The sequence below is a fragment of the Pistacia vera genome, unplaced genomic scaffold (assembly GCF_008641045.1).
Source record: "Pistacia vera cultivar Batoury unplaced genomic scaffold, PisVer_v2 Contig140, whole genome shotgun sequence".
NCBI classification, from domain to species: Eukaryota; Viridiplantae; Streptophyta; class Magnoliopsida; order Sapindales; family Anacardiaceae; genus Pistacia; species Pistacia vera.
In genome coordinates, this window is record NW_022195467.1 from 938,729 (window position 1) to 962,738 (window position 24,010).

General features: G+C 36.7%; 1 protein-coding gene and 1 long non-coding RNA gene across 7 annotated transcripts; both read right to left on the reverse strand.

Annotated features, from left to right (window-relative positions):
* Positions 1 to 3,362: 3,362 nt before the first annotated feature.
* On the reverse strand, positions 3,363 to 7,161 carry LOC116123220. 6 transcript variants are annotated; one of them, XR_004127005.1, is made up of 6 exons: positions 6,820 to 7,161; positions 6,675 to 6,734; positions 6,554 to 6,592; positions 4,396 to 5,257; positions 4,192 to 4,291; positions 3,363 to 3,465 (listed from the first exon to the last, which is right to left on the reverse strand). It is a non-coding gene; the product is annotated as an uncharacterized LOC116123220 (long non-coding RNA). The 6 variants fall into 6 exon arrangements; XR_004127007.1 differs by having other exon boundaries at positions 4,396 to 4,706; positions 6,675 to 7,161; XR_004127003.1 differs by having other exon boundaries at positions 6,675 to 7,161.
* Positions 7,162 to 13,907: 6,746 nt separating this feature from the next.
* Positions 13,908 to 16,021, reverse strand: LOC116123185 (variable charge X-linked protein 3B-like). Its single transcript, XM_031408993.1, has 5 exons — positions 15,620 to 16,021; positions 15,268 to 15,416; positions 14,887 to 15,144; positions 14,271 to 14,330; positions 13,908 to 13,971 (listed from the first exon to the last, which is right to left on the reverse strand). Exons 1-5 carry the CDS (start codon positions 16,019 to 16,021, stop codon positions 13,908 to 13,910), a joined length of 933 nt encoding a protein of 310 aa, XP_031264853.1.
* Positions 16,022 to 24,010: the final 7,989 nt, after the last annotated feature.

Here is a 24,010-nt window from a genome sequence, read left to right on the forward strand (position 1 = left end):
CTTGAAGATTCAAGATTNTATTTTTTTTTTTTGCAAAACTCTTTTTATTTTTGTTGAACTTTTGTTTGTAGTTAAGTTTGAGTTGTTAAACTGATTTATCTTTTTTTTGTTCCGTTTTTTTTTTTTTTTTTATTAACTAATGCAATTGTGTTTTTGTGCAGTAAATTTTGTTTATGCTTATCTTCTAACTGCATTTTCTTTGTGTTTGTTATTTGCTTTTGAATTCTTGCTAATTCTTCTCTTAATATGCAGATAACACTCTTTTCAGTCCACGTGTGACTTGAGCTGTCCCTGTATGGAAATTGATTGGTCAATTTGTTATATATGTTGGATTAGTTACTCAGGGGGAGTATACCAATTGAGGGGGAGTTTTTCAATTTAATTTTTGATCTTGCAAAACAGTTTTTAATCGAACGATACTGATTGTGTTTTGGTTGTTGTCTTTGTTTCATACTTATCTCCATGCCTTGATAATTATGTCCCTATGAAATGTGTTGTTTCTATTGTTTTAAGTTTTGTCTCTTGTTGATTGATCATTGATTTTTTCAGACACGTTTGTGAATGAAAAGATTGTGCTTTGTTCATAAGATTGACAAAGGGGGAGATTGTTAGTGTTTTTGTCATCTTATGATCTTGCTTTAAGTCTTGCACTGTCTTTTCCTTTCTGTCACTGTGGGCACACTCTCTAAAGGTAATCACCTTCACAAGTGTGAGCACTTTAGAGTCTGTGTGCTTTATGACGGATATTTTTCCTCAATCACACCACACACCTGTTTTGCTTTTTGGACAATATTATTCCTTATTTATATTTTGTTTTATCTCTTTCCACTTGTCCACTTTCTATTTGCTATGTGAGAAAGGAATATTACTTTTGTTTGTGGTCCCAAATTTCTTGTGCAAAAAGAAAAACACAAAAGTTTTACTTTAACTTTTTTTGTCCCCCAACCGTAGTCACCTTGTTCTCTATATATTCATACTTTTCTAGTGTCTTCCGAAAAGAAACCTAATTGCCTCTGATTTGTCATTGAATATCCTCTTAGGGTTTTGTTTTCGTTTAAAGTTTCTTACTATGCTTTGGTAGGCTTAGAATTGCCTTCTTCACCTATCATTGTGTGAGATCTTTTGATGCTATTTCCATTGTGATGAGAGCTTGTGTGTAAGCTGCTATCCTATCTTCATTGTTGAATCTTGAGAGGATCTCTTCTTCAACATGATGTTGCTGTGTTCATGAAGTTTGCTGTGAGGACTTGAAGTTCAACCAAAGAAGATAAAGTTATTGTATAGAAAACAGGGAGTGTTTTACAACTTTGGTTATCTTGCTTTGTATTTGAACTCATAAGTTTTTCATAATGAATTTGCTTCCTCTGGACGTGGTCCCATGGATGTAGACTTGATACCGAACCATGTAAAAATGAGCGTATTCTTTACTTGCTTTTATATATGTTTTATTTAATTTTTTCACAACTCATTTGCACTAAAAATTGAACATGCAACCTATTCTGCATAAGTTTTAAACACTTGGTAACCCTTTAAAACTTTCAGCATCAACTGAAATTTCAATTTTCAAAGAGATCGCTCCAACCGATCACTTTAAATACACAACAAGAATTTATTTTAACACAAAATGTTTAAAATATCCATGGTACATGCAACAATAGCAATTCAAACTAGAAAGTTGAGCACAACACAAGAAGGAAATTTTCATCAGTTAACGCTTCATGCCTCCCTCCACTTTAGGAGCCATCGCCACACCAGGGGTCCGTCTACTGACGTTCTCATCCCATCCTAAATATAGAAGGAACAAAATTCATAAACATATGTTAACAAGAATTCTTAGGGAAAATGTAGACTTATGTATGCCAATAATGAACATTTAATGATATAATTTTGGAGTTTTTGATACCAATGGACATATCAAATCCACGATTCTGAAGCTCATCGTATTCTTGACATATGGCGCAATGTTCACAAAAGCAGCTCATGCAAAAATCCCCACAATTGCTTCCCTTCAAGTTATATTGCTCCCTCATTTTATGACGATAAATCAAATGGAGGATCCATCCACATGTAGTAAAATTGAGTAGGAGATAGAGTGCCCCAATGCAAAACAAGCTAAAAATGCCAAATATCACACATCAACATCTGTTTTACAATGCTTAGGTATATATTTATGTCAACATTTATATGGACACAATTTGTTTGTAAATAATTAACCATTTTACTCAAAAAATTTAAAATTTTCACCCAAGACTTTACGTCGATATATATTTAATATATATATACACGAGATTCGGAAGGGAGTGATCCTGTGAGGATGAGGCCACTGTCAATCTTTTAGACCTGCGTACATAAAAAGNGCAAAAATTATTCTTCGTCGTGGCAAAAACTGTAATTATTCTATTTATAAAAGTTGCGTTTTAATTGTATTGGATTAGAATCCTAGGGTTTTGGTTGACTATTTAAGAGAGCCCACTACAAGAAAACTGGCATTCTGCGTCTAGCAAAATTAGATGCAGAAAGTCACATTTAGACGCTAAGCCATTTTTAGCGTCTAAATTTGGTAGTCACCCCTTAGTTGCAGTAGGCTGGTCGCAAATTCATAACGCGTCTAAATTTTGGTTTAGATGCGAAAAGTTTTTTTTTTTTTTTTTTTGCGACTAACAAAATAGTCGCTAAATGCTGGTCAAATTAGTCCTCCAACTTAGACGTTAAAAGTTCAAGGGTAATTTGGTAAAATTGTATAGCGACTAATCAATTAGTTGCAAAATGTATGTTTTAGTGTCTAATAATTTTTCGCGAATCCCACAAAAATTAGATGCCAAAAGCGTAAGGGTAATTTCATAAAAGATTTTCGCAACTATTTTATTAGTTGACGAATATATCTTTTGGTGACCAAAATTGAGCGATTAATTGTAATACTTTTAGACGCTGAATGTAGAATCCAAACGGTTTTCACGACTATTTTATTAGTGGCCGAATGTATCTTTTGGTAACCAAAATTTAATGGTTAATTATAATCATTTTAGACGCTGAATGTGGAATCCAAAAGGTTTTCGCGACTATTTTATTAATGGACGAATGTATTTTTTGGTGACCAAAATTTAGTGATTAATTCTAATCATTTTAAGACGCTGAATGTGAAATCCAAAAGGTATACCAAATTTGGTTTCTTATATTTTGTTCTCTGTTTCGTTTAATATTATACATTCAAGCATTTCGTTTAATATTATACATTCAACATCAACAAAATAATTGTTTTATATTTCTGCATCTCCAACATTTGAAAATGTTGTTCTTCAAGCATTTTTATTTTTTGTTTTTGTTGATAAAATAAGATGAGTTGCTTCTCCAACTATTTAATCTTTTTTTTTTTTTGTTGCACTATATGCCTTAACTCTGCTTCTGCTCCTTCAAGTAAGATGAGCTGCTTCTTCAAGCATTGTTGCATGAATGTATCATTTTTTCCTGCCATCAATTCAATGCATAATCAATAAGTCAAGCAAGAAACTAAATAATTACAAATAAATTATGATTATTCTGGGGTATACAATATGTGACAAAAACTTATGAAATAGCAACAAAAAAGAAAGAGTACTCCTGAAAGTTCACAGAATGTACTGCAGCACCAAACCAAAATCAAATTGATGGAGTAGAAAAGCAAGTATCTCACATATTATCAATATGAACTTCAATTCCCTAGTTTAAAGTTATTGATTTCAAGTTACATACTACTTACCCTACTACACAATCAGCATCTAAGGTCAAATTGTAGTAACTACTTCTTAGGGTCAATCCAATAACATTACAATGGTCAGCACCAACTCACCAATTTCAACCAAACACTTTCTCATAACAGTTTATCCCGAGGACAACCAACAACAACTTCAATCTTAGATATTGATCCACCAAACACCATAAACATAGAAACCTTCAAATGGTACAATCCCTTCCTTCACCACACTGTTGTCCCTCGGTTTCAACTCTTCCCATTGTCACCTCATCAAATTCAATCCCTTCAAATTCAGCCTACCTAAGTTAAATGTCTACATAAGTTTACCAATATCATAACTTTACCAATGTTTGCAGTGTAATTTTAGTTAACCACTATCACAAATTTCTACATAAATGTATGAGAGTTGAAAAGATAGCAATGAACTAAAAAAAAATAGTGTCAAAAAATTCAGAACTAACCTTTATGTGAGCTGAAGCCTTGTCAGTTGTTGTGAAGACCCCAAAAGATTCAACAATATACTTAGCCCCATAATCACCCCAAGGGATCTCAACCGGGTCCCTAGGTAGAGAGTTAAACGTTAGACCTTAAGTAGAATCAATTACTTATGTTTGCAATAAAACCACGCTAGTATATAAATCTTCATTTGATCTCTGAGGCCCTACCTTTTGCTAAAAATTTTAATCTGCTTCTCATTTATTTCCAAAGTGGATTCATCCACAACCTTGAGGGTTCAATTAAAAACTCCATGAATGTAATCACACTTAAACATGTAAGCCTGCAAGAGAAGAGAAAAAAAAAGAAAGTGAACAACAACAACTCTTTTCCATAATTTGAGATGCATAAGAAATATTTTACCATGATTGGATCATTGTAGAATTGCGTATGTAAGCAATCAGTGGAATGAGAAAGAAACCCCATAACCCACATTGAATTTTAATGCTACCTAGTCCTTCCTTCTTGCTCAAGCCAATCCCTAACAGACTCATAGTCCATCAAGCAATCGCAATAAATCCATCAATTCAAATATTAGCTTTCTTAACTTTCGGGCATAACCTTCCAATGAAACTTCAGTATACAAGGTCAAAGTGAAATGATTCCATTGAATAGGACAACTATACATATATGTATTGCAACCATTAACAATCTCTAACTAATAAACAACACTAATGTGAGATATGAAACATGGTTAAACATGAATTAAACAAAATGAAGTCAGCAAAGGTATCCATCGTACAATAATGTGATTTGAAATGCAGCTAATAATGTGTTACCAATAATTGCATGTACACCTACCACAAGCACCCTATATAGATTTCCTACCGCAACCTTCTGAATCTCTATGCGCTACAATTGAAACTATGAAATCTTTATACTTTGTGATCACAATGCAAACACTCATGCAGTGCTCCAAAGTATGTGACAAACAATTCAGAAATAAATAGTTCTACGAAAGCTGAAGGATTAAAGACTTGAATAAATTATAATTACGTCCTCAGCCACAAGATCGTGAATGAGTCCAAAAACCTACAGTTAAACCAGAAAGCAGAAGCAATCGTTACAAAGAAAACATTTCATTTTCAAATTTGTAGTCATCAAAAGAATATAATAGACACCTACAAAAGAACTGACCAGTATACACTGAATGTAACAACAAAATTATAAAACAACAGAAAAAATGGGCATAAATAAATCGATTCAGTTTCCTTTTATGTGCATTTCTCAAAACTCAGCCAAAGGTACTTAAAGATAAATGAACTAGTTAATACAAGACAACAAAACTATAATATACAAATCAGACATCAAATTACAAACATAAAATCCTCCTCCACTAAGGCTGTATATAATCTAAAATCAATGATCTGCCAATCCTTTCATATTCCACTCTTATCCATGACTTGATTCTAAAATGATCACAACAAAATTATAAACCATAAACCCATTTTCAGGAAACCATTATAGCAATTAACCCTAGCATAAACTGGAAGTTTTCATTGCCGTTTTGTTTTTTTATTGTAATTGTAATCAAACACACATTTAAATAAAACATATGATCATCAAAAACATTAACCAAAAAATTTAAAAATATTTTCTGATTTCAAATTTGTGCATGTTTTAAAGTAAATTCAACATCTTTAATTCATAATCTAAATCGTCACCAACCACATAAACATAAAAAATCTAAAAATGAACGGATAAATTAATAATAACTGAATATAATATACCTAACAATTGGATAAGAAATCAGAAGTAAGCAGATCAATTCCAAAAAAAATGGAAAGCGTTAAAATTAAGGCGATGGGAGGAGAAAAGACAAGAGATTGAAATTCCAATGGATGTAGATTGGATTTCTTTATTAAAGAAATCCAATCTACATCCATTGGAAATTGAAGGAGTTGTTTGAGATATATAGGCAGTGTGAGAATCGGCAGGTTTTAATAAAATAAAAATATGAAGTACAGATAAGGTGGAAATGGAAATTGAAATTGAAATGAAATGCACTTTTTGAAAGGTCATTTTGGTAGTCAAGATCATTTATCAGGGAAGAAAAAGTTTATACTACCAAACATAATCATGAAGCAAAAAAAGACTCAACCAAACACTTTTATATTACCACTGAAACTTTCAATAAAAAATTGCACAGAAAATAACTATATGAATCATTATTTAATACTTAAACATCCACCAACCAAAGAGAACTTAACAAATAGTTAAATATTTAGTTAGAGATGAACACAACCCTTTAAGTACTTTCGCAAGGCTAATCCCTTCGAAGTCAAAATAAGCAAAACGAAGAATAGTTCCAATCAAAGTAAAACATACCATTGATTCCACTCTTTGTTCTCCCACTGCTCCGTGTTTCTAACAAAACAAAACAGATCAGCACACTATTAAACTAATTTTATAGATTATGAATCACTAAATGAAATCCTTTTATTCTTACTTTGAACTATGGGTGGCAACTCTTTAGCAGTGGCTTTGATGGGCTGAATACTCTTGGCAACTGAGATTCCAAGCTCAGTTCAGTCAACAACAACCAAACGGAGGTTATAAAAAATGAAGGCAAAAACAGAGGATGGCAATCGGACCTTGAGACAATCGGAGGAGGAATAAGAGAAGTCGGCGGCGCGTGAAAGAGAAACGGTGGACGTAGATCTAAGGAGAGAAGAGAAAGCCATTTGTTGAAAATAACAGTGCCACTTTTCCCAAGGCTTCTCTTTTTAACAAGCAGAAACCCTAACAAAAAGGAACAGAAAAGAAAAGAGAGGGCTGGCTTTTGAGTTTTGAGAGGAGGCAAGCAGGTAGTGGCCAAAATACGAAATGAAGTGTTTTTAAAAGCAAAAGAAAACAATTGTTTTTTCCTCAGTTTTGGGTTAAGAGTTGCAGAGAATCTCAAATCCATAATAAGGAAATTAAAGTCTAAGATGTCAATAAGACCTCTAAGCCAACAAAGAGAGGATACCTATAATAATGACACCAAAATTTCAATTTATTTCAAGCGGGAACATAGGCGCTCAAAATTTATTATACATTTGGCAATTAAAATCTTAGTTGTCAAAAGAAAATAATTTGTAACTAATTAATTAGTTACGCAACAGTAATTTTAGTCACAAATTAAAATAATATTTTTTTCATTTTACTGAGAAAGTTGGGTTCAAAAAAATTCATCAACTTTTAGTGACTAAATATATTTTAGTTGCTATACATGAGTTTTTGCAACTAGTTGTAATATGCACAAAATAATTAGTTGCCAAATGTACCCAGGACCATTAAAAATAATAAAAAAAGCTTAGATATTTCGGTAATTGTATTATTTTGTAACTAATAAAAATAGTTACAAATTAATTAATAAATATTTGCGTCTAATTTAGCAACTATTCAGTAGTTGCAAATAATTGTTTTCTGTAACCATAATTTTAGTTGCAGAATCCCTTGTTGTAGTTGCCAATTGTGTTCGCGTAAGAATTGGTAACCAAATAAATTAGTCGCTGATGTGATATTTTGGGCAACAAATCACATTAGTTGCAAAATATTAATTTTAGACGCTAAAGGCGGGAATAAATGGGCCCTAAAATTTTATTCCCTTTGGCCGACTAATTAAAATTTAGTTACTAAATGTGGGGTATCTGCAACTATTTTTGCCTAGTTGCAAAAAAAAATGGTTGCAAAAAGTGCTTTTTCTTGTAGTGTTGGTAATCATCAGTGAGGTCGGAGAATCCATTTTCGAATTTCTCGGCCACAAGTTGTATATAGCTTGTATTGCCCAGTGAGCAGTTTTCCTTTCGTACTCAAGGTTCTGACGCCTCATCTATTCGTTCAGCGAAGTAACTCGCCCCTGAGCTAGCTCGAGATCCATTTGCAGCGCCCTCTTCTGCATTTTTGAGTTTTCTTGCGACTCAGCACGAGTCTTTTCTGCTGTTTTTTCATGCTCTAAGCTCGTTTGCAACTCATTTTCTCTCCTGCTCAACTCCTTAGTGAGCCTCGCTATTGTTCGTTGGAACTGTTTATTTTCATCATTCTTCTTCTCGAGCTTAGCCTTGTTGAAGTCTAATTCTCACAAAGCAGAGTTCCTTTCAGTCAGATATAGATTCGCCTGAACTTGAGCAGCTTTGGCCTCTGCATCTAAAGTCGCGAGATCTTGCTTTAGTTTGACATTTTCTTCCTTCAGTTTGTGAAGTTTGCCGGCAGAGTCCATATCTATCTTCTGTTGAGCCACATTCAAGGCAAGCAAAGACTGTATGGAAAAGGAATGGGAAGTTAGTTTTTTTTTAAGTTTTTAAAAACTAAGACTTCGGCTGGTAAGGAAGAGTTCTCGAAGAGAACGGGTCGCTGTACCTGACTTTGCATTTGGAGTGTGGTGGCCACTAGCTCGATGGGTTGAGAAGCCACAAACCCGTCAAAGGTTGTGACAAGTTGGCATTCTAAGAGGGTGAAAACCATCGGCTGTAAATGTTCCAATAGTTGCCCTAATGAATCCAACATGGACAAGTTTGGCCTCGTGAAGGCAGACGCCTCTTTGACCAATCGCTCGCCTGCTTCCCCTTGGTCAGCTATGGTCGCTCCCTCTTCCCTTTACGAGCTCCTGGGAGCAGCCAAAGTCCCAAGAACCCCTCTTGAGGGTGGCCCCATAGAGAATATTTTATAAGGCGGAAGCCCACCTGGCAATACCCCGAAGCCCTCTGGTTCAAATTCAATGTCTTCTTCGATGGGTAATTGTTTTCTTTTCTTGGACTTCTGGCCCATAGTCTTCTTTTTCGAAATGTGAGCAGCTGTGGGCTAGGGAGCTTCTTTGCGTGACTCCGTGAGTTATTGCCTTTCGCACTAATTTATATCCCCCTGTAGGGATACCACTGGAGGTCGTTTTGGCTAGTTTGGTTAGGTTAATCTTAGAGAATATGAACCCCCCAAGTTTCTTTGATGTATTTAGGACCCTTGGTGGCATGGTCGTTGCATGGCATGAAAATTTATCAACAAAAAAAGTCTTCTCTTGTTAGTAAAAAACTTAGAATTCCTTTTACATAAGAAGTTACTTACGGGGATGGAGCTTCCAAGGATGCTTCGGAGCTGAAACACCCGTACTTCCGAAGGTTGGTGGTCATCACAAGCAGCTTCGCATCATATTTCTGGTTGGGCAATCGACCAAATGCCTCGATACGGCTAAAATCAGCTAGCTCGGACAACCTGGTCGTTTTGTTTTCTGCAAGAAAGCAAAAAAATTCATTAGCCTTAGTTTTTAAAGAAGAGTTAAAGATAGAGGATAAGTAGTTTGAGAATTAAAAGGAAAACCTACTCGGTTCCCTAAATTTACTTTCATACTCAAAGAAGAAATATTTGGTTTCATAAGCCCCGACGTTGCTGGGTTAATCAAATATCCCTCCTTCGATCATTGATCGTTCAGAGAGGTGGTATGAATCTTTGTCTTTACTCCTTTTTAGATAATAGGTCCAGCCAAGTTCCACTGCTATCGGCACGCCGAGGTTGTTTTTGCCAAATGCAATATACATAGCGATTGCTATCATATATGTATTGGGCGTCAATTGGAACGGTACGACCTGGAAGTGGTTGAGAATCGACCTGATGTAGGGGTGGAGGGGTATCCTCACTCCACATTTGAAAATTGTCTTCGAGTTCGCAACCATTCCCTCGGACAGATCCTGAGCAGTGTGCGACCTATGTTGGTAGACGTTTACATTGATTGCAAATTGATCTATCACCTTTTGTATCTCCTCCCCTGTAACTATTGTTCGTATCGCTTGCCCATGACCTGCCGAGGTGCTCGATGGTCGCGATCTTTCCTCTCCTATTGTTCTTACCTCAGGAGTGTCCATTGCTCTTAAAGTCTGAAAATGTGTGACATGTAGAGGTGACTCGGTCTCCGTACACATTGCCTCGTACGACGACTTACAAGAGTAAAATAAACCCTTATTTCTCTTCCTTAAGCCCTAAAAATCCTAAAAATTCTTAAGGATTTTTTTTTTTTTTAATGATCTATGCCCTAAGTTTCTACTCTTAAAGGTGTTTCTTTTCGAAAACTACCCAAGGATGTTCATCGTCCAAACCCATCAGACATCTATAGCTACCATTATTGTAGAAACTGAGTTTTTTAACAGAAATGAAAAAGAGAAAAAGAGAAGAAATTTTCTTTACCTCTGGACTGTTGGGAATGGACGTTTTGTCGTAACGACGAGTGCACATCAACTAGAAAGAGTTTAAACTGATTTCTTGAATGTAAAAACATGTTTTTCTCTCTGAAAGTGTAAGTTCTGTGAAAAACTTGGAATGGGCTTGGGGTTTTATAGGGGAAAAGGCGACGTTTGGTTTCTTTTATATGTGACATTTGCGCGGGACGCGTTTCTAGCCATTGATTATGACCACGTGTCGTCAATCTATGCGAAGGGTAACCTTTACGCTTTGGGGAGATCAATCAACGTTTCCCTTCATTGAAATCGCCAAACGTCGGCGTGGTTATCTCCTCCGCATTAAATACACCCTCATCGGCATTTAATGCCTCAAAAGAGAATGTCGTTTCAATATGACTTTCATTTAATGTTCATGGCTGACACTTATTGCGCAGGGATATGTCTGTCAGATAAAGCTTATTTTATTGATTAAGACAGCTGTCAAGCGCAACAGATAACATCTAAAGAGGTCGTTCGAGTAAAACACCCTTCTTCATGTGTCAAGCTCGAAACGAAGTGATCGCTTTTGACAGCAAAATATCCTAAGTATTTTCAGGTCACAAATGATAGTTCGAAACACCTTGGTATAGCATTGAGTAGGATCCGATATAGGTCGCTGAACCTCTTAGAACGATCACCTCAAGTTGCTTGTGTAACTCTCAAAGATCCATGTTGCGACCTCTACTCAATTCATTGGTTGAGTTAAGCCATCAACCTCATGTCGTTTTGCCTGTTCTCAACCATTGGTTTGAGCAAGTGTTCCTCGAGATAAGTCAGATCGTGGCATAATTATGAAGTTATCAAGATTCAATTCTTGAACCTTAAAAACTGGGGAGCTTCTGTTATGCCTAAAAAATCAAGGCTAATGTAAGCTTACATTAGCTAGCTCCAATTAGAGTTCAGGAAGGTTTTGCACCGTCCAAGAGCTGCCATGTCATCCCAAGACAGAAAGAATACGGTTGTCACCAACTTGGCAGATTTAGGTTTTGTCTATGAGTGAATGGGAGTCGTACACCTGTCTAAGCCCCAAGAAATTTGAGGATATACCTCAAGTTATCAGCCAATGGGAGGTAAGCAAGGACTTGCACGGCACCTACCCACTTGCAGATTTATAATTATTATCTTGAATTCCTCTACTATAAATAGAGGACTCCCTTTCTCATTTTCAGGATTCCGAAACAAAAAATTCACACTTTGATTGTAATCTATATTCTTAGAGTAAAGATAACCTACGTGAAAAAGACTAACTTGATATTCTATCTAAGTAATCAGTCATTTTACCTCTGCTCGTTGTTCGTTATACGCGACTTCTTATAATTTCTCATATATAAAATAACAGTGGATGTAGGACTTGTGTTAAGCATCCGAACCACTTTAAAAATCATCTTTTATTTATTATTCAGTCTTTGCATTAGATTATCATATTTATTCACGTATAATTTCTTACAACTATTTAACATTTTACACATGCGAGTCTTTGGTGTCAAAATCAAGCATCAACAAATGTTGGCGCTACTCTTTTGAGGAATCAACCACATCAAACTTGTCATCTCGCGGGCAGGGAATCTTAACGAGTCTTACTTCAGCTTAAGTCAATGCAGGTCCTTGCCTCATTATTAGGGTTGCTATAGTTTAATAAATACTCCTTTCTTTGTTTAACTAACAACCAAAAAGTAATTAATATGTTACATATTTGCGTTCATGAAATTAATGCCTTTGAGATGTGATTATTAATTTTTCCAAGCTTTTCTTCCACGGGTTACTCCTACATTAACTAATTTGTGTGTTGACTTCTTGTCCCAATGAAAAATAAATTGTGAAAATTGTATTAAGTCTCAAGAGTCATCATGTTGGAGTCAGTCTTTATGAATATATATGATCTGTAGAGCTGTGACAATTAATGGTTTTCCAATATGGCAATATCATCAGCTTGAACCATTTTTCCAACTAGGTCCTAAATATCATATATTTTCATGAAGATTGATATGAACTCACTGCTTTATTATTGTAAATATATGTATATATATTACCTGCATTATGAGGACAAAAACAAATAATTTATTAAAATAAAAACTCAACCCTACTGGAACTCTATAAAATCCTATTTTTATCTCTAAATAACATAATCTAAACAATTGTGATGATTTCGTAATAGTATAATTTAATATTTAGTTCTATTCGCTATCTTATAAAATATAGAATAATATTGTTAAATATTATTGGATTCATATATACATAAGAACTTTTTGAAAGCGGTCTTCCGCGACCAAACTTAACATTTTATGTTACTGGGTTTGATATTTTAGACAAAGGACCTGGTCCTCACAGAATGTTAAGAGTTTGAAGGTCCAGCAATGTCGATGAACCTTCCTCGAATCAACAGCTGTGGTAGAAGTTGAAAGTGATTATTTTTATTGTCACCTCATCAATTTTTAAACCATTGAATTGTAATAAATCAACAGTTAAAAGATTATGTCAACAATTTAAATAAAAAAATTTAAGTTAAAAAGATCACATCCCAACTATGAAATATAAAGAAGTTAAAAATAAAAAAAAGTATATCCAAGCCACCCGCACAATCTTTGCCATGAACCAACTCCAAGAATTGGGGGAGCATATGATATTCCGAGTTGAGTAATGCTACAGCCACCGAAGGTTGCGCAACGAATTTGTGCACCGAATGACGTGACAAAATTCTGACCGTTAATTCATTATCAGTTAATATTAATCAACGGTCAGGATTTTGTCACGTCATTCAATGCACAGATTCGGTGTGCAACCGTTGGTGGCTCTATCATTTTCGTTCCGAGTTTGAATATTCGTACGCTGGATTTTTTTCCTCATTTTATTCATTTTTTTTTTTTTTTTTTTTTTTTTTAAGTTAGTGGTGAAAGATATGATGGGATCCGTAAGCTGCTGTTGAGATCCATTGTTGGGAGTTTATTGATGCTACATGGAAAGCGGTGGTGTTGGTGGTTGTTATGGATGGGGTTGCTGGGCTTCGGAGGGTAGCCTGGTGGGTGTGGTTGCGGCCATTGGGTTGCTAGGCGTGGGAGGTTGAGGGGCTGCATTTGTTTCCCCATCCTATTCGTATTCCAAATTAAAATACATACTTGTTTTTCTATCTTAAATTATTCAATTATTTTTAATTTTCAAATTCTAGCTCATACTAACACCTAACTCTACCTAATAATAATATTTCAAAAATACTACTCTAAACAACTAACAAAAAAAAAAAAAAAAAAAGACCATGTTTTAACAAAACCCCCCCGTTATCAGAAGTGGGATGCCATGCAGAAACTATCAAATGAGGTGAAGAATTGAGCCCAACTTCAAGGAAACATAATCAAACTCAAGTACCATCAATGAAGCCCAAAACAATATTGGCTTCATATAACTAAAGGAATTTACTGATCGCGGTCTTCCATGACCAAACTTATTGGGTTTGATAATTCAGATAGAGGACCTGCTACTTGGAGTTTGAAGGGCCAATGGTGTCAATGAACCCTCCTCGAATTGACAGCTCTGGTACGGAGATCCACTTCCCCAGGAAACGACGATCTATAAATTAAGATAAGATGACAACCACAATAATATCATCATGAAAACGCCTAATTCCCGTATCAATCCGCTTCAATTGTTTGTATGTTTTAAGGAAAGATATGCAGAAATTAAATGATTGGAATGATAATAAAAGTGAAATATGAACTAGATGCAATAAATTATCATATACATAACGTGGGTTATCAAGAACAATCTCAGCTACCACAGATGCAAAAATGAGAAACTTTTCATTGGGCTGTAAAACTCGAGTGTAAATGGATGGTTCAGCTGTCAGCACAGGCCGGCAGAGTGATTACAGGAGAACTGCGGGAGAAGCACCAAAAAACTTTGGTTGCTTCAAGTATGCATGTAGATACCTGTATCAATGAATGCACATTCAAAACAATATGTACAAAAAATATATAAAATGCAATAGAAGAAGCAAACCTGAAGTATGCCTTTGACACGCCATACTCCATGCTTCAAAACTACAATATTTGAATCATCTGGACTTGAGTTCTTGTCTGACCTCCTCCACAGATGCATTATGATCCCTTGTTAATTGTTTAGCAACTATCTTATTTGATTTACCTAAAGATCCGATTACAAATCTTCGCATGTAATCTTGTTCGTGTAAATGTGTTATGTTATCACACTTGTTCTAATGATGTAAGCAATCAGAATGTACTCATGAATAATAAAGCGAACAAAAATTGTAAAAGTAAAAATGTATTTCATTAATGAGGAGAGTACAGCAGGCAAAATAGCACTACTATACGCCCTAATCTGGCTCCTAGAGGACCGACCTCATTGTCCTAGGGTTGGTCGGCTGGTGGTTTCTCCAAGGCATGTCCCGAACCTCCTGTCTGATCAGATGCTCTGGCAACCGCCGCTTCGTCATCCTCTCGCGCCATGGACATGAGGGTATCCTACCAGTCCTCCGGAAAGTCGGACATATCAAGTTGCGGATTCTTTGGTCGCAAGGCATAGATAGACTTGATCGCCCAATCGGCAGCCTTCTCCTCGACCTCTGCTGCCTGATTCTGCATCTCTTCGGTCAAGAAAGCAACTTTTCCCTGACTTGCCTGAAGTTTAGCCTCGAGAGCTTGGCTTTGCTTCTCGGAGGCATCCCTCTCTTGTTCTGTTCGCAAAGCCCGCAGATAGGTCGTTTTGAGCTCCTGGTCCTTCTCTCTAACCTCCTTGGAGAGCCTGGCTATGGTCCTTTGAAGCTTTTTTGTTTCCTCCGCATGCCACTCGAGCTCCACTTTTTGGAAGTCCACCTTTTGAAGAGCCGTGTCTCTTTCGTTCAGGTACTGGTTCGCCGACTCATAAGACAGGTTTCTCTCTGTTTCAGCGGCTTCCAAGCTTTGCTTGAGCGTTGCGTTCTCTTCCTTCAGAGCGACCTCCCCCTTTGCGGCTCCCAGTCGAACCTTCTCCGGGGACATTCGCATGGAAAGCAGGGCCTGCGAACAAAGAAAGAGTTAGCTAATCGGAAGGAGCTAAGGGTAGTCCTCGCCAAGGACAGTTCGTTCATCTTGCTTAAATGTTGGACTAATGTGGACATTAGGTCCACGTCGCTGGAATCTGTGAACTGCTCAAATGATTCCGAGAGTCCGCATTCCAGTAAGGTGTAGACTATCAGCTGCAGGCACTCCGGTAGGTTCACCAGCGAGTCCAGCACAAGAGTATCCTTCTTCGCGCCTTCGGCAGTGTTCGTATCTTCCATCGGTTCCTTACCAGACCTCCTCACCTCCGGTCGTGACCTCTTGGGTTGATCGCCCTCAGATTCGGTCTCTGACTCTTCGACTTGAATCTGCCTCCTCTTCTTTCGCTGAGCCGTTGTCTTTAGCCTTGGGCGAGCAGGCGATGGCTGGGAGGCCTTCGTGGTTCGGATTGGTGCGTCCTTTGATGGTTGGGGCTCAAAGGTTCCAGCAGGTCGCGTCGGTGGGCCCGATGCTGCACTTTTAACCAGGGGAACGGTCGGAGCAGCATCGGTCTCCTTGGCTTTTCTTGACCGAGGAAACTTGAGCGGCCTTCGTCGCGGCTGCTCTGACTCTTTCGGAGACATGGTCGCTGCATGCAAAGTATCGTTAGCAAAGTATTTCATCTCATGACCAGAGAAGGACCAGTTAACAAGACTTACTCAATGGGGGCTCTTAAGACACGCTTGCATTGAAGAAACCGTATTTCTGCAGATTCGCGGTCGTCACGAGCTTCTTCGCGTCGCGACAGTCCTTCGGTAGGAAGCCGAAATTCCAGATCTTATTCGGATCGAAGAGTAGCCCTAAGTCAGTAGTCTTGTTAACTGTCAGAAAGGAATCAGATTGTTAGAAAGAAAACACATTTCGAATTTAATGAATTCGTCAACCAAAAAAAAAAAAAAAAATAGAAAAAGAGAAAGAAAAAGAGGCCTACTCGGTTCCTGGAAGCGACAATGGCTGTCATAGTGAAAGAAGAAAAACTTTGTTTCATAGGCCCCCGCGTTGCTAGGGTAACTATGTATCCCCTCGGTGATGGTAAGTCGCCTGGACAAGTAATAAGAATCCTTGTCCTTACTCTTTTTCAAGAAATGTGAATAGCCGAGCTCCACCGCGGTCAACTCGCCCAACCCGTTCTCACGATGCGCGATGTACATTGCAACGGCCTGGTGAAAGGGTGGAAGGGGATTAGTCCCCCACCCTTGATGATCTCCTCGGAGATCGCGACCAGACCATTTAACGGGTAGCGCGATGAGTGTGCCACATTGAGGAAAACGTCCACCTCTATACCGTACTGTTTTATTACCCTCTCGAGCTCATCCCTGGTAAGTAGCGAGAAGACCTCGGGAGGGATGCTCAGAGCACCCTACGGGGACAAATCGGTTCCCTGTTCGGATCTGGTTGTTGAGGGGTCTATTCTGCCAGTCTACAAAAGCGACAAGCAGGAGGGTCATTTAGCTACCGTACGCTATTCGTACAATGACGTGGAGGGAAACAAACACCCTAAATCCCAAAGAAAACCCTAACAGCATGATTCGAGCAGCCATGCATGGCTCGAACCCGATATGAGCTTCTCGTCTCCGATGGGTTACCGGAGGACTGACACCATTTAACCTTGGAAAATAAGAAAACAAAAAACAGAGAAAGGTTCTTACCTCTCGGAGTACGAAGATGGCTTCTGCTTCGAATATGGGAAAGACGCCGATTTGGAAGACAAAGTTTTCAAGCTTGCGAAAATCTCTTGCTCTCTGTGAAAAAGACTCTGGGGACATTGCCTGAGAAAGGTCTGAGTTTTTATAGCACATGTACCGATGTTAGTTTCTCTCGGAATCAAAACGACGTTTGGGCAGAAAAAATTTCTCACCGTTGATCACGGCCATGTGTCGCAGATCAGTGGGAAAGAGTGAGCGTCACGATTAAAGAAAGTCAAATCTTTATCTTTTCCGTTGAGAAACTCAAACGACGACACTCTCTTTCTCAGAGCATTAATTGCGCCTCAATCTGCATTTAATACTCTGATGAGGGGCGTCGAATCAGCATGCCACGCATTTAATGTTCTGATGAAGTGGTGCTTTGTCTGCATACAACACATTTGAAGCGCTTGGCTAGCACTTATCACGCGCAGGATACATCTATCAGCATAGGGACTGCTTCATTAAATGCACTCGTATCAAAAGCACAACAGGTAACGCCTGACGAAATCAGGTCGCTCATCCTCTGCGAACAATGACCATGCGAGGACGTGTTCGCAAGAAGTGCCATCCCGACCTACTTTCAAACAAGTCGGAGTCACCAGAATTTCCAGAAATCATCCAATCGCGGCGTGACATAGTTTCCAAGGTTCGATCCTCAAACCTTAAAAACTAGATGACTTCTGTTATGCCTAAAAAATATGAGGGCTGACGTAAGGTCCAGTCAGCATGCAAAAGTCAGATCATGGGAACACCCGCAACCTGCTTCTGTTAGAATAGTGGGCGCGCGCCAAGCCAGCCAAGAGGTGTGATGATCCCACGTGTCCAATCCCTGCTCCAAATCGTGCAAATCACTATAGAAGGTGGGCAATGTGACATAAAGAAGGATTTTGTACGGATAATCTCACCAACCCACAGATTCAGTGATGATTGCCTTGATCCATTCCTCTATAAATTGAGAGCCCCTTTCTCATTGAAGGGGATTCGCATATTTTACATTTGATTAGCTACTCTCTGTCTCTCTAGAATTTTCAGCATTTGATACCTTGTATTACCATTGTAAAGTCAGTCAGCTAAAGCGACCTGACCCTTATCATCAATATAAGCATCAGTGGATGTAGAACTTGCTACCTTAGCATCCGAACCACTTTAAAAACTGTCTCCATTGCATTTACTGTCATTTTTCTTTACATTCACGTGTGTCTTTTTGGGCCAGCTCAATATTTCACACGTGTATTTCGTTAGTGTAAAAATCACGCATCAACATTTAACAACCCCAAAAACAAGTTTTTGAGAGCTTTTATATGTAAACGATTTTTCTAACCAAGACTCATGCTTAATACAAATAAAATTGATTACGAGGAAGACTACCTTTACTTACACTTTCTTAAATTCTTAATTTTTCTTCATCCAAACTTTGTCTTTTCCCTCTTTAATATTTCTTTGGACACATCCGGAACTTCTTTGTTATCTATGTCTACACTTGAGCACAAGTCATTAGTAATAATGCTTGGGGACAAATTAATTTATTATCATCAAAATAAGAGCATGATAACTCCTTGAATCTATGTTATGTTTCTTTTTTCTTTTTAATTTTTTTTTTTTTATAACAAAATGCATTTTAAAAGGTAATGTTCATTATGTCCCCTTCTGACAAGCTGTACACACTTTATTTCTGGTGTTAATAATTTATCCTCGTATTGTCGCTAAAAAACAATTAATTTAGCCCTACCCAAAAAAACATTTCTGGTTATGCCCCTAGTTTGAAGCGCAAAAAGATGAACGGTTATATACTTCATGCTTCAAACATGAATATAAGTATTTTTCCTCTAATTTATGCCAAATATAATGGCACATTATTTTTTTGTCTTTACATGATAGGATGACATGTCATTTTATTCAATGGTTCTTGTAAAATTAAAATAAGGGATTGTATATTTAGTTGTTAACTGACTAAAATACCCTTTACACGGTAAAGTTTAACCGTAAAGCACTATTAGTCGGTCATTTTCTTGGAGTTTCAGAACTTGTAACTCTTTTCTAAACAAATGGCCCTAAATTGATAATCTCCCACAAAGAAATTTCTTTCTTTAACCTCATTTTTGTATTGTATTTCTATGCTTCTAATATTTTTTTTTCTTAAAATCCAAAAAAATTCAAATCACTTGAAATTCGGTCCAAACTATAATAACATATATATTGTTGATGTTTGATTTTGACACCAATGACTCGTATATGCAAAATACTAAGAGAGTCTTAGAAATTACACGTGATAGATTCATGAAATTTGAATATGGTGCTGAGATTATATATGTTTGTAAAAAACATAAATAATAGATAGACAATAGAGGTTTTTATAGTGATTCGGATGCTTAAAGCAAATCATACGTCTACTGTGGTTTTATTATTCTCTGATTATTTCTATGATATTGCCTGTAAGATATATAAAGATGGAGAAATATTTTGTTTACAGAGAGGAATAATGAAACTCAAATGTTTGCCTAGCTCTCATCTGTCTAGCCCACTCTTTTAAGAAAAGAGGTGTCAGTTTATACACACCTCTAAGGTCAATATAATGAGTGCTTTTGCAAATTGCCTTGACACATGGAGAGCTCTCATTCATCCTTATCTTAAAATGAGATCGGGTTGGTATAAAATATTTTTGAGGCGATATGAGTTTGACAACTAGTACACTTTGTCTTTTAGGCGCTTGTTGAGCTAACATTAACCTAATTTTTTAGGCATAACAGAACCCCCAGTTTTTGGAGTACGTAATTGCACTTCAAAAACTCATGTCTTAGATCTGAATGATTGTCGCACTATAGCCTGCAGTCTCGAACTGAAGAGCTCGAACTATGCTCGACGTGATCGGATGTTGAGAGTTAGGACTGTGATCTGAGAGCTTAGAGCGATCCGAAGCTGAGTGTGATATGATAACTGACATGAAATGTCCAGTAGATGAATTCCTGGAGAGAGCTGATGCCAGAAGCCCAAACGCACGGCTTAAAGGCTTTAAATGGATAAGTCAACTTAAAACAACCATAACTTTTGATCCAGGAGGAGTTTTGGAGCCCGTAAGATATCCACAGAAAGCTTGTTTCGAGCTCTACGTCATGGCAATTGGGGAACCTAGACAGGGCTATTTCTGGGGCCAAAATCCACCGTTTCGGCATGTTTCAAGGCTATTTTAAGTTTTCTAATTAAACTTATAAGAAAACAAATCCTTAAACATCAGTCTATTCCTTCTCATAAATTGGATTGATAAAAACCTCCAAATAGAGCATATCACTTCACCAATTTTTCAGAAACTATTAATTTGTTAATTTTTAGTTACATATGTAGACGTGATAAATACGATTATAAAAAAAAAAAAAAAAAAAGACAGAATTACTTTTCCCACTCTATGTTTAGTGTATTTAAGTAAGTTAACAACTAAATATACATGTACAAGTTGGTGTACTATGAAGTGAAATTGAGATGGGTGTAGAGGTGGGCAGGGACCGGTCCCTTGCGGGCCCAAGCCTGGGCCCGTTTGGGACTAGTCACTCATGGGCTTAGGACCGGTCCTAGGCCCATGAGAAAAACCAGGACCAGGACCAGGCCCTAGGTCTGGTCGGGACTGGTCCCATGAGCCTAGGACCAGTCCCATGGGGCTTGGATAATTTTTTTTTTCCCCCTCAATTTTTTTTATAGTTGGGGCAAAACGAAATTTTATAGGGAGTTTTTAGTATTTTTTAGGGGTAAAATTTATAAATTTTTTAGACATGGAATTTTTTTTTTTTTTTTTTAAATAAATTTCGTAAAATTTTTTTTAGCCCTCGTAATTTATATTTATTTTAAAATTAACAGGGGGTTTTATGTAATTTGACTGGGGACTATATTGAAAAAATATAAAATTTTTTGGGTCTAAGCCCGGGCCCTCCTCCTTAAGCTTGGTCCCGTTTTGGGACTAGGCCTCCTAGGTCCGGTCCTCTCAAGGACTAGTCATAGGACCAGATTTTGGAGCTGGGCTTTTTGGCCCAGTCCCAAATGCCAGCTCTAGATGGGTAAAAGAAGATGGTGTTGGTGAATGAAATTTAAAATGTAGATGGTTATTTATGATTTTATTAAAACTGGTCAAGTCACTATATTATAATCCTAGTTAGTAAATTGGTGGTTTATCACGAATAAAATATGAATTCCCATATTTTATAAGCACAGTTAAATTATATGTTCCAATCATATAATTCTAGTATAATTTGATAATTTTCATATAATTCAGCCATATTTTTTAAAATAAAATTTTATTATTTAATGAACCAAAACGACATCGTTTTAATTAAGGTTTTGTCAAAACTCAGATGAAAAAAAATCACTTTTTCTTCTTCGGTTCTCTTCATCTCCTTTTTGGCCCTCTTCCTCTCTTCTTCTTCAACTATTCTTTCTCTTCGTCTCCTTTTTGGCACTCTTCCTCTCTTCTTCTTCAACTATTCTTCTTCAACTATTCTTCAACCACTAAGGCAGTAACCACTCTTCGTCTCTTATTCTTCAACTATTCTTCTCTTGAATGTCCTTTATTTCCTTCTTCAAGTTGATGATTCCCCAGCAACTCTCCGATTGAGCCTGAACAGATTTCTTTGTTGGTGGGTCGATTATATATTTCCACCCTCATTGCCTAATTTTTCGAGAAAGGTCCACATGATTGATTACTGTTTGTACTAATGATTGGACCCAATAATTCAGTTTAGCGTACAACTTAACCAAGTGTTTAAACTTTGTTATGAAGGCGTGATTATATGAAATTGTTATTTTATAATTGTTCTTTTTGGCAGAAGTTCTTGTTGTCCACAATGTGAATGGCGGGACGGGATATACTATGAAGCTGATGATGGTACTAGAATGTGATGTTAATTATTCAAAGAATAAAATGATTATGGATTTATGTCGAGGTTTCATTAAATGAAAACAACAAAAATTTCTTTAATCAAATCTAATATTTAATTATAAGATCAATCCTCATTATTTGTTTGTATTAATGATTGACAAATGACAAATAAAATTGCCTTTTACAATTAATTACCAAACAAATGATATAATTTTTACGAACTAAAATATATATAAATCATACACTTGTAAGAAAAAATTAAAAATAATTAATTTAATAATTATAAAGAGTGTTAAAATCAAGATTGAAATTATCGTTATTTTTTAAAACTTATTATTGATAATATACCATATTAAATCTGTATATATCTGTATCGTATTTTTTTCATATCCAAATTTTATAACTTAATGTTTGAACAACCATACCTTTTTTTTGCTGTACCGTTACTACCGTATTTACTAACTTAGATTATAATAAAGATTCTTACGTGCAAAGAAGGGTAGAGTAACAATCCATTAGCCCCGTATACTTTGGAACATATATTTTCTGGCGATTATTACAATACAAATCAAGGTACCCCCAATCGTTTCATAAACTATTCAATTAGCCCCTAAAATCCTAATACCGTATAACCTTTATTAAAAAATAAAAGAGGGTACAGTGGTAATTTCTCCTGCCTTGTTTTTTCGTCTTTTTCTTACTTTACCTTTCTCCCCCTCCTTTCTTCTCTGTTTTTTTTTTTTTTTTGTTTTCCCCCTTATTTTTCTATTTCTCCTCCACCATCAGGTCCATCACTCTACATCGACAACTCTCCAACCTCGCCAATTTTACATTAGCCAGCATATTAAACAACAAACAGTCGCACCCATTTGTTACAGGATATACGAAACGCCAAAATTTATCTACAAATTCTCTTCTCTCTAAATGATTAACCTCTACACTGATCAGTTCATTACCCAAGAAATATAGATGAATCAGAATAATGCCTCCAACCTCAAATCCCTCTGGTTTTTGCTGGTCATATCTCAAGCCCACGAAGTGTGCCATACTAGCACCAGAACTGTCACTAGCAAAATGGACCGTTTCAAAATCAGCTAAATCGTTTAGCCAATCTTCCAGACTAGTTCCATTAACATGAGAAATAACCCATTTAAGGCCAGTCCATGAATCATCAAAACAAAGACAGACAAGATGCCTTGGGCCTCTTCAGTGATCAACTAAGACTGTAATGATGTTAGCTTCATGAATTTACATAATTATGATAGGTGGAGAAGAATGTAGAAAGTAAAAGGAGACGCCATGAATGGACACAAGAAGAGGGAGTTTTTGTTTGGGGTTTCAGATTTTCAGAGCAAAAAGCCTGGTGGATAGACCTATATCTGGTGAAAAAAAAGAAAAAAAAAAAAAGGGGTCTTTAGATTCGACGTTGTCGTTTAAACATTGAGGGACAATACCAGTTCCCACGAGAGGCAGAAAGAAAGTAGAAAAATAAGGGAAAGAAAGGTAAAAGAAATGAAAAAGAGGGGGAGAAAGGAGAAAAAGGGAAGAAGGAATAAAAAATTACCATTGTAGCCTCGTGTATTTAATAGAGGTTGGATGGTGTTGAGATTGTTGGGGGTAATTGATAAGTTTCTGAAGCGATTGGGGATAACTTGATTAAAATTGCAATAGGTGTCAAAATTGTATTTCCCAAACTGTAGGGGGCTAATTGATTTTTACTCGTAAAGTTATTCAAACGGTCAAAGAGAAATTCACATAGATGGAGAGTAGCAGTGACAGAGGTGGAATGTTGATGGTTTTTTAAAACCGATGACACCCTCGCCAAACCTTGGGTGGCTGTATGTGATTTGGCCTAAAACAAATTTCAAAGATTCGCAAATGCCGAGTATTACAATGTTCAGATCCCATTCTCGAGATGTACTTGTATTTGTTGGATGTTCTACTTCTTTTTATTTCTTTCATGCATGATTACTATCCTAGACCAGAATATATATTCTTGTTATTAACGTTTAAATTAAATTATA

Excerpts from the sequence above, each read along its gene's own strand:
- LOC116123185 (XM_031408993.1), bottom strand. The coding sequence starts at position 16,021 with ATGTCTCCGAAAGAGTCAGAGCAGCCGCGACGAAGGCCGCTCAAGTTT. Across the intron at positions 15,417-15,619 it reads CTCTTGTGCTGGACTCGCTG|GCCCTGCTTTCCATGCGAAT; the intron begins GTGAACCTACCG and ends CTTTGTTCGCAG. Across the intron at positions 14,331-14,886 it reads TCCGACTTTCCGGAGGACTG|GTATCTACATGCATACTTGA; the intron begins GTAGGATACCCT and ends TCATTGATACAG.